A 16,185-nucleotide genomic window follows, 5' to 3' on the forward strand; every position below is an offset into this window, starting at 1 on the left:
AAATGGACACAGGCTGGTAGAATTTGGAAGAGCAGACTAGAAAAATCCTATATTGCCATGAATAGAAGACTGAGGTTGAGACTGGTGAGGGCTCAGAAGAAGACAAGGAGACCAAGGGAAGTCTGGAACTTCTTATTTCTCAAGCAGTCATGCTCAGACACACAGACAGGTGCAGGCCACTCTGATGAGGTCTCAGATGGAACTGAGGAACAAGGTTTTGGAAACTGGAGCAATGGCCACCCTTGCTGTAAAGGAGGAAAGAACTTGGCTAAACTCAGTCCATGCCTGAAGGCTTTAAGGAAGGTGGAATTTAAGAGTGATGAGTTAGAGTATCTGGCAAAACAAATTTCTAAACAGCAAAGCATTCAGGTCGTTGCCTGGCTACTTTTAACAGCTCACAGTGAAACATCAGAGCAAAGCGATGACTCAGGGTAGAGTTTATAAATTAAAAGAAAGCAGGGTAGAAAAATTTGGAAAATTTTCAGCCTGAGCATGTGGTAGAGAATATGAGGACAATTTCAGGAAATAAACCAAGAGTGTGGCTAAGTGACCATTTGCTAAGGGGTTTACCCCAAAAGCATTTCAAAGACCTTCAAGGCTGTTCCCCCCCATCACAGGCCCAGAGCTCCAAGAGGACAGAATGGTTTTGAGGGAGAAGCCCTGAGTATCCTCTCCTAACCCACTGCCCAGGCCCACCTCAAGTTGTTGCTTCCTGGATTCTGTCGCAGCACTCCCCAGCCACTCCAGCTGCGGCTCAAGCAGCCCCAGGTGAAGCTCAACCCATTGCCCCAGAGAGTGCAAGTCATAAACCCTGGCAGCACTCACGTGGTGCTAATTCTGCAGGCACACATAATCTAAGAGCTGTGTGGTCACGGTGGCCTCCCCTTGCATTTCAAAGGCTATCTCAAACTGCACAGAAAGCCCCGACCAGGGCGATGCCTAGTGGAACTGCAGGGATGGGACAGACACCAAGAAGTCATAACTCTAGAGCTACCAGGGAGAACCACCAGCCTGAGAAAGCCACAGGCAGCCTGTGGAAGTGACTGTGACCAGCAAAGACCTGGAGATGAGACCCCCCCCAGGGTCTTTGGAGGCTCGACCCCACCCCAGTATATCCAGGAAGCAGGACCTGGAGTCAAGGCACTTTATAGAGCCTTAAAACTTAATGTGGCTTTCAACTTACACGAGGCCTGTTACTCCTTTCCTTTTGCCTATTTTTCCCCTACTGGAACAGAAATGTTTACCCTGTGTATTTTGCAAGGAGATACCTTGCTTGATTTTACAGGCTCACAGATGCAGTAATTTGGCCTCAGATAGGCTTTGAGTCTCACCCATATCTGATTCAGAGGAGCCTGGACTTTGGACTTCCGAGTTGGTGCTAGTTACGACTTTAGCACTATTGGGACTGAATGAATGTATTTTGTATGTGAAAAGACGTGAGTTTTGAGGGGTGAGGGGCAGAACGTGATGGTCTCAGTGTTTGTCCCCTCCAACATTCAAGCTGAAACTTAACGCCCAAAGCCATATACCAATAGCACTGGAAGGCGGGCCTTTGGGAGGTCATTAGGGTCAGATGAGATCACGAGGGAGGGGGCCCTAAGACTGCTGCATGAAGTGGCTTGATAGGAACAAGCTTGCTGTGTCTCACTATGTAACACCCTGTGCCTCTTCTGGACTCTACAGAGAGTCCCTACCTGCAAGAGGGCCCTCACCAGATGCTGAGCAGATCCCAGCAGCACGCTCTTGGACTTCCCAGCCTCCAGTACCACGAGCCAAATGCACTTCTATTTTGTGTACTTTACCCAGTCTGCAGTATATAAGTTACAGCCACAGAAATCAGACTCAGAAATCACCTCTGCCCAGGTGTGGACTTTATCCTAGGGTTGTTCATATACCTACTTCAGGGGACTTCCAGCACTAGAAGAAACTGTCTTAATCTAGTTTTACCTTCCTGGTAGCAATGAGGTCCACAAGGCAGCTGGGTTGAATGAGTCATGTTTCTCATGCTTGAAATTTCTATACAAAAATAAGGCTGATACTCATGGGAGAATATTAAGCATATATAATGACTGTAATACATTTATAATTTCTCAGATGGCACTTTGCAAATTCAGAAAACTTCATGATATTCAATTTAAACTAAACATTGTCTGCAAAGAATATATAATGAGGGGCAGGTATTGCAGCACAGCAGGTTAACCACTGCCGGCATCCCATATGGACACAGGTTCAAGTTCTAGCTGCTCCCCACTTAAAATCCAGCTCCCTGCTAAAGCAGCAGATGGTGGCCCATGTGCTTAGGCCCCTGCCACCCATATGGGAGATCCAGAAGAAGTTCCAGGCTCCTGGTTTCTGCCTGGCCCAGCCCGGGCCATTGCAGCCATCAGGGGAGTGAACCAGCAGATGAAAGATTTCTCCTTATCTCTTTGTTTCTCCCTCTCTCTCTGTAACTCTGCCTTTCAAATAAATAAATAAATCCAAATATATATATAAATATAAAATAAATATAAATATATATTTATATATACATATATAATATATAATGAATGATTGTGCTTCCACTGTATAAAACATGAGTTAGGGGGCATTGCCTCTTCTGAAAACATCTGAGTTAATCTCATTGCCTTCAGAATAAAATTCCTACAACTTTAAGGATGTTTACAGTCTCACTACTATCTACCTCTTCTGTTCAGCTTCCACTATTGTCCATTATCTACTTTTATTTAGCAAACTTGTTTAAAGATTTATTTATATCAAAGGCAGAGTTACAGAGAGGGCAACACAGAGAGGAAGAAATCTTCAATCCGTGGTTCACTTTCCATGTGGCCACAATGCCATCATGGTTGGGCCAGACAGGAGCCAGAAGCTCTGAGGGCCAAGCACTTGAAACCATCTTCCGCTGCTTTCCCAGACACATTAGCAGGGAGCTGGAGCAGAAGAGGATCAGCTGGTATTCAAACCAGCGCTCATATGGGATGCCAGCATGGCAGGTAGTGGCCTAATCCACTGTGCCACAATACCAGCCCCTATTTACCAAACTTTTATGAAAGAGCTAAATGATACAGTGACTCAGGGAATGAGATATTTAAAACCGAAGAGATCTAGCCTTCAGGAAGAGATAGAGGAGTAATTAGATTCAATTAAGTGTGTTAATGCTATGTTAGAAATCATGCAATAGTGAATTGGGTTCATAGGAAAGATTTCTCAGAGGAAATAACAGAAACTAGAAAGGTCAGTGGGCAAGACTGAATCAAAGAACACCAGGTGAAAAGGCACAGAAAAATGAAACAGTTAAATATTCTGGAATGTGAAGAGGAGACTGTTAAGGGGTAAGACTGGAACAGAAGGGGAGAAACTCAAGAGGCACAATATGAGACCCTTATTTGGCTAGCAGGAGTTGTTCATAAGTGACTGAGAGCCCTGAAAGTTTGTGAGGAGTTTGGTATGATGAGAGCACCAGAATATTAAAATAGAGCATGGGCAGAGTGAAAGAAACCAAATTCACGGTGCCTCTTCATCATCTGCACTGTAATAACTCAGCAGTGATGACTATCAATAATCCCCAACCAAAGACTACCAGGAATTATCACCTGAAGTTCATTGCTCCTTGTAATAAAGTACAGGTGGGACTTCCACAGGGCAATAACTACAGGGAGACAGCCTGGGAATCTCAGGGAGAGTGTTAGGAAGGCTGGATTGGGGTAAATGATTTGGGAGAAAGTTCAAGGAAGCATGCGTTTCCTCTAGATAGGGAGGTATCAGAAAGTGGGGGTGATTCTATGACCACACCCCTTACCAAACGTATTGTATCCATAAGGTGGGAAGAAATTAACACAATCAGTGGTAACTAATAGAATATCTAAAAGGTAATCTAAAGAAGTAAAATTGAACTTGAGATGCCACTGTTTTGAACAGCCCTTGTCTTAACTGTTGAGGAACAGTGTCTGTTTGTTTGTTTTTCATACTATTTATTGAACTCTTAGTGTAAGGCTAATCTTATGAGTATAAAGTTAACTGAAAATAGATCTTTGTGAAAAATAAGAATGGCAATAGGAGAGGGAGAAGGAAGAAGGGTGGGAGTGCAGGCAGGAGGGAGGGTGGGGTGAGAAGAATCACTATGTTCCTCAATTTGTATATATGAAATGCATGAAGTTTGTACATCTTAAATAAAAGGTTTCTAGGTTAAAATAAAATACCAAAAAAAAAAAAAAAAAAGAAACGAACAGAATCACCAGTGGTCTGACCACAGCACCCCATCAGTTCCCAGATGGCAGGCTGCTTTTCTCTTCCTCACATTCTACTCCACTTGGTTGGTCTGCTTCGCTATCCCCAGAGCTAGTAACATTCACAACAGATCCCCCAAAATACCCTCATTTTTTTTTTTTTGGTATTTTCTTTGGCTTGTTTTTCCTGGGGGCGGAGGCCTATATGCAAGTCAGTGACCCCACTTTGTTCTATTCATCCAGATTTCTCATTTGTGAATCAGGAAGATGGTAGTTCCACTTCATAGTTATCTGCATTGCTGGGAAGGGATACAGTCGGCAGAATATTTCCCACTCTCCGGAAGTGCACATCAATACAGAATACTGACTTTCCTAAGAGCTCAGTGCTGGTGCCAGTAAGTTGAGAAGGGAAAGCAGTTCTCGGGAAGCCTCCCAAAGCAGATCTCCACATGTCTCTCATTTAGCAAGCAACTTTGCTTGCAAACAGAGCCTCAAACTTCACAATTCCTCAGACAGACATGTTAATTAGCTTGACTGTAATAATCCTGTACTACATATATCAAAATATCATGTTGTGCACCTTAAATATATACCTTCTGAGTTTAACATTTCTTAAAAGATGAGTGATGCTTCTCCAGCATCCCTTCCATCAAAGGCCAGTCTCTTTCCTCACAGTACAACATAAAAAAATTAATACCTATGTGTGGTATTATAATTACAATAAAATTAAACTTTGATATTAAAAATACATGATTTGGGGGCCGGCAATGTGGTACAATGTTAAACTGCCACTTAACCTGTCTCTTAGCTGTTGTTGCTTAAACCAGGTACACCACCAGCATCCCATATGAGAGCTCCGGTCTGAGTCCCTGCTGCTCCTCCTCATTCCAGCTCTCTGCTGTGGCCTGGGAAAGCAGTGGAAGATGGCCCAAGTGCTTGGGCCCCTGCCACCCATGTGGCAGACTGGATGGAGTTCCAAGCTCCTGGCTTTAGCCTGGACCAAACGCTGGCCTTTGCAGCCATTTGGAGAGTGAGCCAGTTCATGAAACTTGTACTCTCTCTCTCTCTCTAATTCAGTCTTTCAAATAAATCTTTTTTTAAATATGTTTCAAAAAATAAAAATACAGGATTTTACATACTGGATATGTGAGGATTCTTTCCAGTACATAGTTTGTGAGCTCCAAGTATATTCCAGGTACAGTTCTAGGTCACTGGGGCTACATTAGAAGATAGAAATCCTTTCTTTGACAAGTTTATAGTCGGGGGGAGGGGGACAAATAATAACCAACCAAGGTAAATATTCATAGGATGCCAGTGGTTTATGCAGAAAAAAAATAAGCAGAGAAGGGAATAGGGGGTGCTGTACTGCCAACCAAGATGATCAGGACCAGCCTCACCAAGATGACATTTAAACAAACCCAAGGAAGTACATTTTGCAGGAAGAGGTTCTGGCAGAGACAACCACCAGTGCCAAAGCCCTATGGCTCCAGTATGCAAGGACTAGCCAGCAGGCCAGACTGGCTGGGGCAGAAGGAACCATGACGTGGCAGGAGGTGACAGGGCCAGCGGGCCCATCATAGGGTTTTGGCTTTTGTTCCAAGTGAGATGGGAAACCAAGGAGGAATCTGAGCACAAAATGAGATACAAACTGTATCTCCCTGCAGACAACAACTTTATATAGAGTTTCACTATAAAGGAGAAATGCAGTGGTAGCACAGGGGAGAGGAACAGGTGTCAGGAGAAGATGGGGGAGGGTGCCGGCAGTGTGGCATAGTGGGTAAAGCTGCCGCCTACAATGCTGGCCTCCCATATAGGCCCCAGTTCCAGACCCAGCTACTCCACTTCTGATCCAATTCTCTGCTAATATGTCTGGGAAAGCGGTGGAGGATGATCCAAATGCTTGGGACCCAGCACCCATGTGGGAGACCTGGAAGAAGCTCCTGGGTCCTGGCTTTGGCCCAGTCCAGCCCAGCCCTCTTCCAGTGGATGGAATACCTCTCTCTCTCCCTCTCTCTGTAACTATGCCTTTCAAATAAATAAATAAGTATTTTTAAAATGTTGGTTTAATTTAATTTTCTTGATCAGCCCTTGCCCTTACTGTTGATGAACAATTTAATACTTTAACCCTTTTAGTATTTTTTTTGTTCTAGTTAATATTATTGGTTGAACTCTGTAATCAACACACATTTATTATTAGGTGTTGAAATTTAACTGAAAAGTGATCCCTGTTAAATATAAGAGTGGGAATAAGAGAGGGAGGAGATGTACAATTTGGGACATGCTCAATTGGACTTGCCCCAAATGGTAGAGTTAGAAATGTGCCAGGGGATTCCAATACAATCCCATCAAGGTGGCATGTACCAATGCCATCTCACTAGTCCAAGTGATCAATTTCAATTCACAGTTGGTCACACTGATAGGTCTAAGAGTCAAAGGGATCACACAAACAAGACTAGTGTCTGCTAATACTAACTGATAGAATGAAAAAGGGAGAGAACAATCCAACATGGGAAGTGGGATACACAGCAGACTCGTAGAATGGCAGATGTCCTAAATAGCACTCTGGCCTCAGAATCAGCCCTTAAGGCACTCGAATCTGGCTGAAGAGCCCATGAGAGTATTTTAGGCATGGAAAGCCAAGACACTCTGGCAAAAAAAAAAAAAAAACACCTAAATGAAAGGTCTCTGCAAGTGAGATCCCAGTGGAAAGAATGGGCCATCAAAGAAGGAGGTACCTTTCTCTGAAGGGAGGAGAGAACTTCCACTTTGACTATGACCTTGTTTAAATAAGATCGAAGTCCGCGAACTCAAGAGGCTTCCATAGCCTTGGAAACTCATGTCTAGAGCCTAGCGAGATTTCTGATGCCATAAACAAGAGTGTCAAATTGTTAAGTCAACAACAGGAGTCACTGTGTACTTACTCCTCATGTGGGATCTCTGTCCTTAATGTGTTGTCCAATGTGAATTAATGCTATAACTAGTACTCACAGTATTTTATACTTTATGTTCTGTGTGGGTGCAAACTGATGAAATCTTTACTTAATATATATTAAATCGATCTTCTGTATATAAAGATAATTGAAAGTGAATCTTGATGTGAATGGAATGGGAGAGGGAGCGGGAGATGGGAGGGGTGCAGGTGGGAGGGAAGTTATGGGGGGAAAAGCCATTGTAATCCATAAACTGTACTTTGGAAAATTATATTTACTAAATAAAAGTTTAAAAAAAAAGTTGGTCTAATTTTTTAAAAATTTATTTATTTGAAAGGCAGAGCTAGAGAGATATTTTCCATTCACTGGTTCATGCCACAAATGGCCTCAATATCCTAGTCTCTCATGTTGGTGGCAGTGACCCATATACTTGGACCATCATTTGCTGCCTTATCAGGAACATTAGCAGGAAGCTGAATTGGAAGCAAAATAGCCATTACTGAAACCAGCACTCCAATATGGAATGCTGCCATTGCAAGTGGCAGCTTAACCTGCTTTGCCACAATGCTGGCCCTTAGTTTACTTGTTTGAAGAAAAATAAGAGCGGGGCTGGCATTGGGGCATAGTGGGCTAAGCCTCCTCCTGCAGTGCCAGGATCCCATAGGGGTGCCAGTTCATGTCCCAGCTGCTCCTCTTCAGAATCAGCTCTCTGCTGTGGCTTGGGAAAGCAGAGAAGATAGCCCAAGTGCTTGAGTCCTTGCACCCACGTGGGAGACCTGGAAGAGGCTCCCGTCTTCTGGCTTCAGATTGGTGCAGCTCCAGCCATTGCAGACATTTGGGGAGTGAACTAGCAGATGGAAGACCTGTCTCTGTCTCGCTCTGTGCCACCCTACCTCTCAAATAACTAAGTAAATGTCTAAAAAAAGAGAGAGACAGAAATAATAGCATGCTTGTGATTACAGAGGTTTAAATGAAAAACATAATTCTTGCTTTTTCTGCTTCCCAACTACACTGGTTTATGTGATTGCTTCATGTGCCAAAAGTGGGAATGAATCATTGAATGATTTATTTATTCATTCAACCAGCTATTTGGTATCTAACAGCATACACAAATTAATACAGGTTGAAAATCCCTAATCTTAAAATTTGAAATTATAAATGCTGTAAAATCCAAAACTTTTCAGGTGTCAACATGACACCACAAGCAGAAAATTCCATACCTGACCTCATATGACAGATCACATGAAAAGATGAGCATAGGGTCTGGCATGGTGATGAGAGGGCAAAGCCACCACTTGCGATATCAGCATCCCGTATAGGTGCTGGTTCAAGTCCTGGCTGCTTCACTTCCAATCCAGCTCCCTGTTAATGTGCCTGGGAAGCAGCAGAGGATGGCCCAAGTGCTTCGGCCCCTGCATGGGAGACCCAGAAGAATCTCCTGACCCTGCACTGGTCACTGCAGCCATTTGGGGAGTGAACTAGCAGATGGAAGAGCTCTCTGTCACTTCCTCTCTCTGTAATTCTCCCTTTCAAATAAATAAATCTTAAAAAAAAATCATAGGGCAGGCACCGTGGCTCACTTGGTTAATCCTCCACCTGTGGCGCTGGCATCCCATATGGGCACCGGGTTCTAGTCCTGGCTGCTCCTCTTCCAGTCCAGCTCTCTGCTGTGGCCTGGGAATGCAGTGGAGAATGGCCCAAGTGCTTGGGTGCCCGCACCTGTGTGGGAGACCAGGATAAGTACCTCGCTCCTGGCTTCGGATCGGCATAGCTCTGGCCGGAGCAACAATTTGGGGAGTGAACCAATGGAAGGAAGACATTTCTGTCTCTCTCTCTCACCATCTAACTCTATCTGTCAAATAAAAAAATCATAACCATACTAAAAATACTATATACGGGGTAGGCATTGTGGCACAGTGGGTTAAGCTGCCACTTGGGATGCCTGCATCCCCTATTAAAGGGGACAGTTCAAGTACAGGATACTCTGCTTCCATTCCAGCTTCCTGCCACTGTGCATGAGAGGCAGCAAATGATGGTTCAAGTACTTGATTTCATTCACATGGGAGACCCAGACAGGATTCTTTTTTTTTTTTTTTTTTTTTTTTTTTTTTTTTTTTTTTACAGGCAGAGTGGATAGAGAGAGACACAGAGAGAAAGGTCGTCCTTTTCCGTTGGTTCACCCCACAATGGCCGCTGCGGCCAGTGCACCGCAACAATCCAAAGCCAAGAGCCAGATGCTTCTCCTGGTCTCCCATGCAGGTGCAGGGCCCAAGCACTTGGGCCATCCTCCACTGCCTTCCCGGGCCACAGCAGAGAGCTAGACAGGAAGAGGAGCAACTGGGACAGAATCCGGCACCCTGACCGGGACTAGAACCCAGTGTGCTGGCGCTGCAGGAGGAGGATTAGCCTATTGAGCCACAGCACCGGCTATCAGGCAGGATTCTTGGCTCCTGGCTTCAGCCTGGTCCAGCCCTAGCTGTTGTGAGTTTTTGGCGATATGAACCATTGATGGTAGACCCCTCTCTCCCTCTCTCTCTCTTTAACTCAACCTTTCAAATAAATAAGTAAATCTTTTATTAAAAAATTACCTTTAGAATATGTATCTAAGTTGATTATGACACCTAAATAAGCCTTGTGTTTAGACTTGGTGCCATCCCCAAGATATCACATCATGTATATGAAAAATTCCAAAATCTAAAACACTTTGGTCCCAAGCATAAGGGACCAAATCAAAGGAAATAATTTCTGAATTCTGTAAAGAAATTAAGTCTGAGTCCCTAGTTTCTGGACATTTAAAGTTTCTAACTACAAAACTGATTTATTTCTTAAAAAGCCTTCAAAGTCATTATCTTTTCCTATAATCTTTCATTATAATACAGAATGAAGCTAAGAAAACATATCAACGTACAAATTACTAGTCAAAGAGCCTTGGGTAATCACTGAGGTCAATAAATAAGAGTGTTAATTGTTAAAGTAACAACAGGAGTCACTGTGCAGTTACTCCCCATGTAGGACCTCTGCCCTCAATGAGTTGTACTATGAGAACTAACTGCAAAACTTGTTCTCAAATAGTACTTTTTACATTGTGTGTGTGTGTGTGTGCAAACTGTTGAAATCTTTACTTAGTATAGAGTTGGTCTTCTGTATATAAAATTAATTAAAAATTAATCTTAAAGAAGAATGGGATGGGAGAGGGAGTAGGAAGTAAGATGGGAGTTGGGGAGGGAGGGTGGGTATGGGGTGGGGGGAAATCACTATATTCCTAAAGTTGTACCTATGAAAATTGTATTCATTAAATAAAAGCTTTAAAAAACAAAAAATAAATTACTTGCCAAACAACTATAGCAATTAAATATTCAAAAGTCTGTTCAATAAAATTTATGACTAGTACTCAAGAGTGAAAGTCATAAATAATGACAACTCTTTTATGTAACCTGAATATTTTTTAAGATAGCATTAAACTTTCTGGAAAAGTATCCCTGCATTTATAACTGTTCTTTTAGATGAGATTAATTTACTTTCTTTTTTCTTTTTGCTAAATTGCTCATTTAGTTGCTTTAAAAAAAGACATCAGATATAAGATTTTTGCATAATTGACCATCTGTTTCAATGTAGTGATCACAATAAACAGCACCCGCCTGCTTGCCTGTCTCCCTGCCTGGTAACAAAACATAAGTGAGTCACAGCCAACATCAGCATCTTCCTTCAGGGACCACTAAATAGTTGAAATCCACAACTGTCAGTGTCATTTTTTGAGGCAATAATTATTTTTGTGGTTGAGCAAAAAAATTATACAAAAACAAGTTTTTCCAGGCTTGTATTTGGAATTTGAATGCAGTTACCAAGAATCTCCTCACCTCTGTGGAACAGACTTGGAACCAGGAAGTCTGAATTCAAACTCTGACTCTGTAGGACCAGGATTGTGGCCCAAGTGAGTTAAGCTGCCTGCAACACAGGCATCCATCCCATATAAGCACTGGTTAGAGTCTTGACTACTCCACTTCCGATCCAGCTCCCTGCTAATTCACCTGGGAAAGCAATGGAAGATGGCCCAACTGCTTGGAACCCTACCACCCACATAGGAGACCCAGATGGAGTTCCAGGCTCCCAGCTTGTTGCAGCTACTGGGGAGTGAACCAATGGATGGAAGATCTGTGTGTGTGTGAGTGTGTGGGTGTGTGAGTGTGTGTGTGTGTGTGTGTCTCCTCTGTCACTCTGCCTTTCAAATAAATAAATAACATCTTTTATAAAGAAAAATTCTGGGTCTGCTGCATTCCAGTCCAGTGACCGGGCAAGCTGCTTACTTTCTTAGAGTCTCCCAAAGCTCAACTGTAAAACAGGAAGAATTTGATGAGAAGAGTGGCCACACTGTGAACTGACATGTCTAGCACAGTTGTGGGAACATTATGGGTTCCCAGTAAGTTTTCCTGAACCTACTCCATCTGATATCAAAATCCCTTCATTTTTCTCCTCAGTAAAGAATATGTAAGTCTTCATGTAGTGCTATTTATACCCTTATAACTACCTCTAATGTATTTATGAACTTTGATAGGACACATCAAAATACCCGATATTTATGATCCTGAAATTTTCTCTTGCCGCTGGAAATTGAAAATATTGAACATGGCTGCCAAGCTATTACTAAGAGACTGGAAAATTTGGGAAGCAATATAGCTTCATGGAATATGGAGTAAGAAGAAAACTAAAACCTTAAATCCAGGCTCTGCCACTTAACTTTGTATAATTTTGAAAAAGTCATAAATCTCAAAGCCTGAGATTCTTCTCTAGGAAGCAAGGATGTTAATAAGGCTACTTCTTAAGGATTAAGAGGATTGAATAAAATCATGTATTGTGAGCTCAGAATACTATCATGTAATAGACATATGACAATGACTGGAGTCCCTGGCTATAGGAGAGACATTTAAGTTGTCAGTTAAGTATGCTAAAACACTCAGTAGTTTAGAAACCAGCTATGTGTTCTTGGCCAAGGCCCAACCACTTTGCACCTCCGTCCCTCATTTAACTTTTAGGTATTAATAAGATTAGCTGCAATTTATTAAGCACTGAACCATATACCATGCACTCTGATAGGCTTCTCTTTTTTTTTTTTTTTTTTTTTATTTTATTTTTTGACAGGCAGAGTGGACAGTGAGAGAGAGAGACAGAGAGAAAGGTCTTCCTTTTTGCCGTTGGTTCACCCTCCAATGGCCGCCGCGGCCGGCGCGCTGCGGCCGGCGCACCGCGCTGATCCGATGGCAGGAGCCAGGAGCCAGGTGCTTTTCCTGGTCTCCCATGGGGTGCAGGGCCCAAGCACCTGGGCCATCCTCCACTGCACTCCCGGGCCACAGCAGAGCTGGCCTGGAAGAGGGGCAACCGGGACAGAATCTGGCGCCCCAACCGGGACTAGAACCCGGTGTGCCGGCGCCGCTAGGCGGAGGATTAGCCTAGTGAGCCGCGGCGCCGGCCCTCTGATAGGCTTCTATATGGACTCTGGTCTTTACAACATCCTCTTATCTCCATTTTATAGGTGGATGAAACTGAGAGAAGTTCCACTTGACCACACAGCTAGTAAATGTAGAACTTGGCTCCACATCCAAGGGTAATGCAGTTAACCTGCCATTGACTTTCCCTAGAGAGGATCAAAGGAAACTATTCAGTGAAACAGCTTTTTGAATTGAAAAATCCTATACGAATGTAAAGTAGTATTAATATCCAAGGCAGTATACATGATTCACAAAATGGATTTGTGACTCTCCTCCTAGTGCCTGGGAACCCTGAAAGAGCAATGAGTTACACTTGAGGCTCTCTTTCATCAAGTCTTAAAATTTGGCCTTGACCTCAATTTCACCTGGGGTGAGGGGAGGGGGCCTGACAAACAACTAATTAAAAACAGATATCCAGATGCCAGTCTATGCCAGTCAAAGGTGGCTCTCTCCACTCTGGGAGTCCAGAGCAACGAAATCCAGCAACTTTTCCTACAAATACGGATGAAACATTTTCTTGGGCTAACTTCTCATACCTGCCTTTTCAGTTCACTTGGGTGAGGATAAATGGTCACATAAACTAGTGCTTCTGAGATCAAACTTCTATCAAACTCCAGTTCCAGGCAGGTACACAATCCAATTTAAGCAAATGTCAATTCCTTTCACACGGATATGATGTAAAAGTTGGAGGTTACCTCACGAAAATTGTGTGAGGTAATCCTATATGGTTAATTCTCCAAGTTATTCACCCTTGGGACAACAGCCCAGCTTTTTAAATTGGGAAACACCACCAAGGTACAACCAGAGGGTTTCTTAGCGACGACGTGGGAAGCGACAGAGGAGAGGCAAAGTGGGCCTCGGTCCAGTGTCCCCAGGAAGGCCCTTCCAATCCCCGCCCGGACAGCTGGGGACACGCCCAGCGTCTGCAGAAGAAACCGGAGACTGAAGTCCAGATGACACGGAGGTGTTAATTTGTCCAGCAGTTTTTTACTCTGCGAAGGTGTCAGACCCTGGACGGTGGGCACCTGCAGCAAACTCATTTGCATGGGGAAGAAAGGGCGAGTGGCCCCTGCTTCCCAGAGGCCAGAGCCACGAGCATGAGGCAAAGCGAAGGGACTCACACCGTCCCTTCGCCTCAAGGCCCACTCTCTGCCCCTGGGACGCTCCCGGCGGGTCCAGTACTGCAACCGAGCCCCGGCCGATTTCAAACAGTGCCGCAGGGAGGCAGGAAGCGGGCGGGCGAGGCTGAGCACCTGGCCTCTTACCTCGGACGGCGAGATGTCAAACACGTCGGCGATCTTAGTGTAGAGCTCCCGGATGCTGGAGAAATTCTCCACCCGGCCCGTGGCGCTGCCGTGCGCCAGCTGCGCGTGGAAGACCAGCTTGCGAGGCGGCGCTGGGGGGCCCGGGAGGCTCCCGACGCTCGCGCCCGCCACCTCGCCCTCCACCAGCGGGGCGGTCTCCTTGGACTTGGGCTTCTTCTTTCCCCGCAGCCCCAGGGGCATCTTGCCTGGCTGAGGGCGTGGGCCCACCTGCGCAGCCCGCCGCCGCCTCCTAGTCCGAGCCGCGGACTTTGAGCTCTGGGCCCCGGGGCTCCGCACAGGTAAAATCCGCCGCGGGGCCAATGGCAACGGCGCTTCCGCCTGGAGGCGCCGGGTCGGGCCCTCTCCTCCCCCCGGAGGAGCAGACGTAGGAAGGTGAGCGGCCGCGCGCCCTCCGTGGAGGTGGCTTTGGAGAGAAGAAACTTATGCTCGGTCCTTCACACCCCGCTCAGCTCCTGGCTTATCCCTGCTCCCTGTTTAAAAAAAAAAAAAAAAAAGACTCGAACTCTATTTCCGTGAAGTCCTCTGGACGCCGAAGCTGAGGAACCCTAAGACAAAAACGTCGGCCCCTCGGTGCTTTTCACAAATCTGCAGCAGGCACTCACACTGTCGGCCACACACCTTGGGGAACAGGGTTTTAAGTACAGGAGGAGTCAACCTTCTTTCCTTTGCCTCCTCTGCGCTTTACACCCGGCAGGACCGAGGGGGAAGGGAAGCCACAGATCCTGGAGAGTGGCGCCGCGCGCACCTTTCGGGAATCCTCTACTTTCTCCTGGGCGGCTGTCTCTCCAGCCTCGTTCAGCACTCCCCCAGGTCACTGGCCACACCTCCTCCGGCTGCAGAGAACACTCCAAGAGCAGTGCAAGCTCCCTGGATTCCCCACCCCTGACCTAACTCCACCCCTTCCTTTCAAGTTGCAAGGAGTTCTTTTCGTTTGACCCTTGATCTGAACAACTCTCGAAGATCTTATTTGCTTGTTTGAGTGGCAGAGAAAGAGACACAGAGAGAGCCCCCCCATCTGCTTGTTCAGGTCCACAAATGTCCCCAGGGAACCGAATCACTGTCTCCAACGTGGGTGTCAGAAACCGAATCATTTGAGCCAACACCTGCTGCCTCCGAGTCCACATTAGCGAGCCCAGGAATTGAACCCAGGTTCTCCCATCTGGACTGTGAGCACCCTAATTGGCGGCTTAAGGACTGGGACGTGCACCTGCTCCGAGGATCGCTGTTTTAAAGCTACCTGTTGACTCTCCTTTCCCTTCCCACCTGGTACCACTGAAGGACACACTGTCACTTTTTTTTATTAGGTCCTCCATTTTTGCAGTCCCCTCTGGCTACATATTTCATAGCAAAGCGACAGTCTTTATATTAGCTGCATTTCCTCACTTCCTCTTTGCATTTAGACCTGTGATTACACTTTGCTCCCCACTCCCATCCCCTCCCCACAATCCACTGAAATTGCACAGTGCTATTGTCCGGACACCTTAATTACCACATACAATGGACTCTTCTCAGTCTTTATGTTGCTAGATCTTTAAGCGCATCTGATTGCATGGACTATTTCATTCTTGTATTTTCCTCCTTTGGGCATCCTTACTTTCCCCAACTCCTTACGAACATCTTCTATCCCTTTACCTTGGCCATCTCTTTTTATCCTATATGTTCTTCCTGAATGACTACAACCAGTACTCACTGAGCTTCTCAGATGTTGACTACCACCAAATCAGTATCTCCAGCTCAGTCCACCAGGAACAGAATGCACTGCGGAAAACTCAATTGAGATTGCACAAAACTGACTTCATTACTTCTTCTGAATGTGTCTTTTCTCTTTTTTTTTTTCACTCCCAGCTGGAGTAAATAGGACCTCCAAGTACTTAGTTGCTGAAACCAGACACCACTGAGTCAGCATACTACACTTTCTCCTTTTCCCTCACCTCTCACATCAATTCAATCTTTTTTTTTTTTTTTTTTTTTTTTTGACAGGCAGAGTGGACAGTGAGAGAGAGAGACAGAGAGAGAAAGGTCTTCCTTTTGCCGTTGGTTCACCCTCCAATGGCCGCCGCTGCAGCCGGCGCACCACGCTGATCCGATGGCAGGAGCCAGGATCCAGGTGCTTTTTCCTGGTCTCCCATGGGGTGCAGGGCCCAAGCACCTGGGCCATCCTCCACTGCACTCCCTGGCCATAGCAGAGAGCTGGCCTGGAAGAGGGGCAACCGGGACAGAATCC

The 16,185-nt window shown here is 45.2% G+C and overlaps 1 protein-coding gene across 5 annotated transcripts in view; it reads right to left on the reverse strand.

Annotated features, from left to right (window-relative positions):
• GIPC2 (GIPC PDZ domain containing family member 2) overlaps positions 1-15,787 on the reverse strand; it is a 102,340-nt gene extending 86,553 nt beyond the window's left edge. For all 5 annotated transcript variants that reach the window (XM_051857580.3, XM_089300436.1, XM_089300437.1 and 2 more), the window contains exon 1: positions 13,902-15,787. In XM_051857580.3, coding sequence (XP_051713540.2) covers positions 13,902-14,141 — 240 coding nt within the window. In that variant the 5' untranslated portion in view covers positions 14,142-15,787. The remainder of the gene's footprint in view (positions 1-13,901) is intronic.
• Positions 15,788-16,185: the final 398 nt, after the last annotated feature.

This window comes from Oryctolagus cuniculus, chromosome 7 (assembly GCF_051225735.1).
Source record: "Oryctolagus cuniculus isolate XC-2025 breed Fujian yellow rabbit chromosome 7, ASM5122573v1, whole genome shotgun sequence".
NCBI classification, from domain to species: domain Eukaryota; kingdom Metazoa; phylum Chordata; class Mammalia; order Lagomorpha; family Leporidae; genus Oryctolagus; species Oryctolagus cuniculus.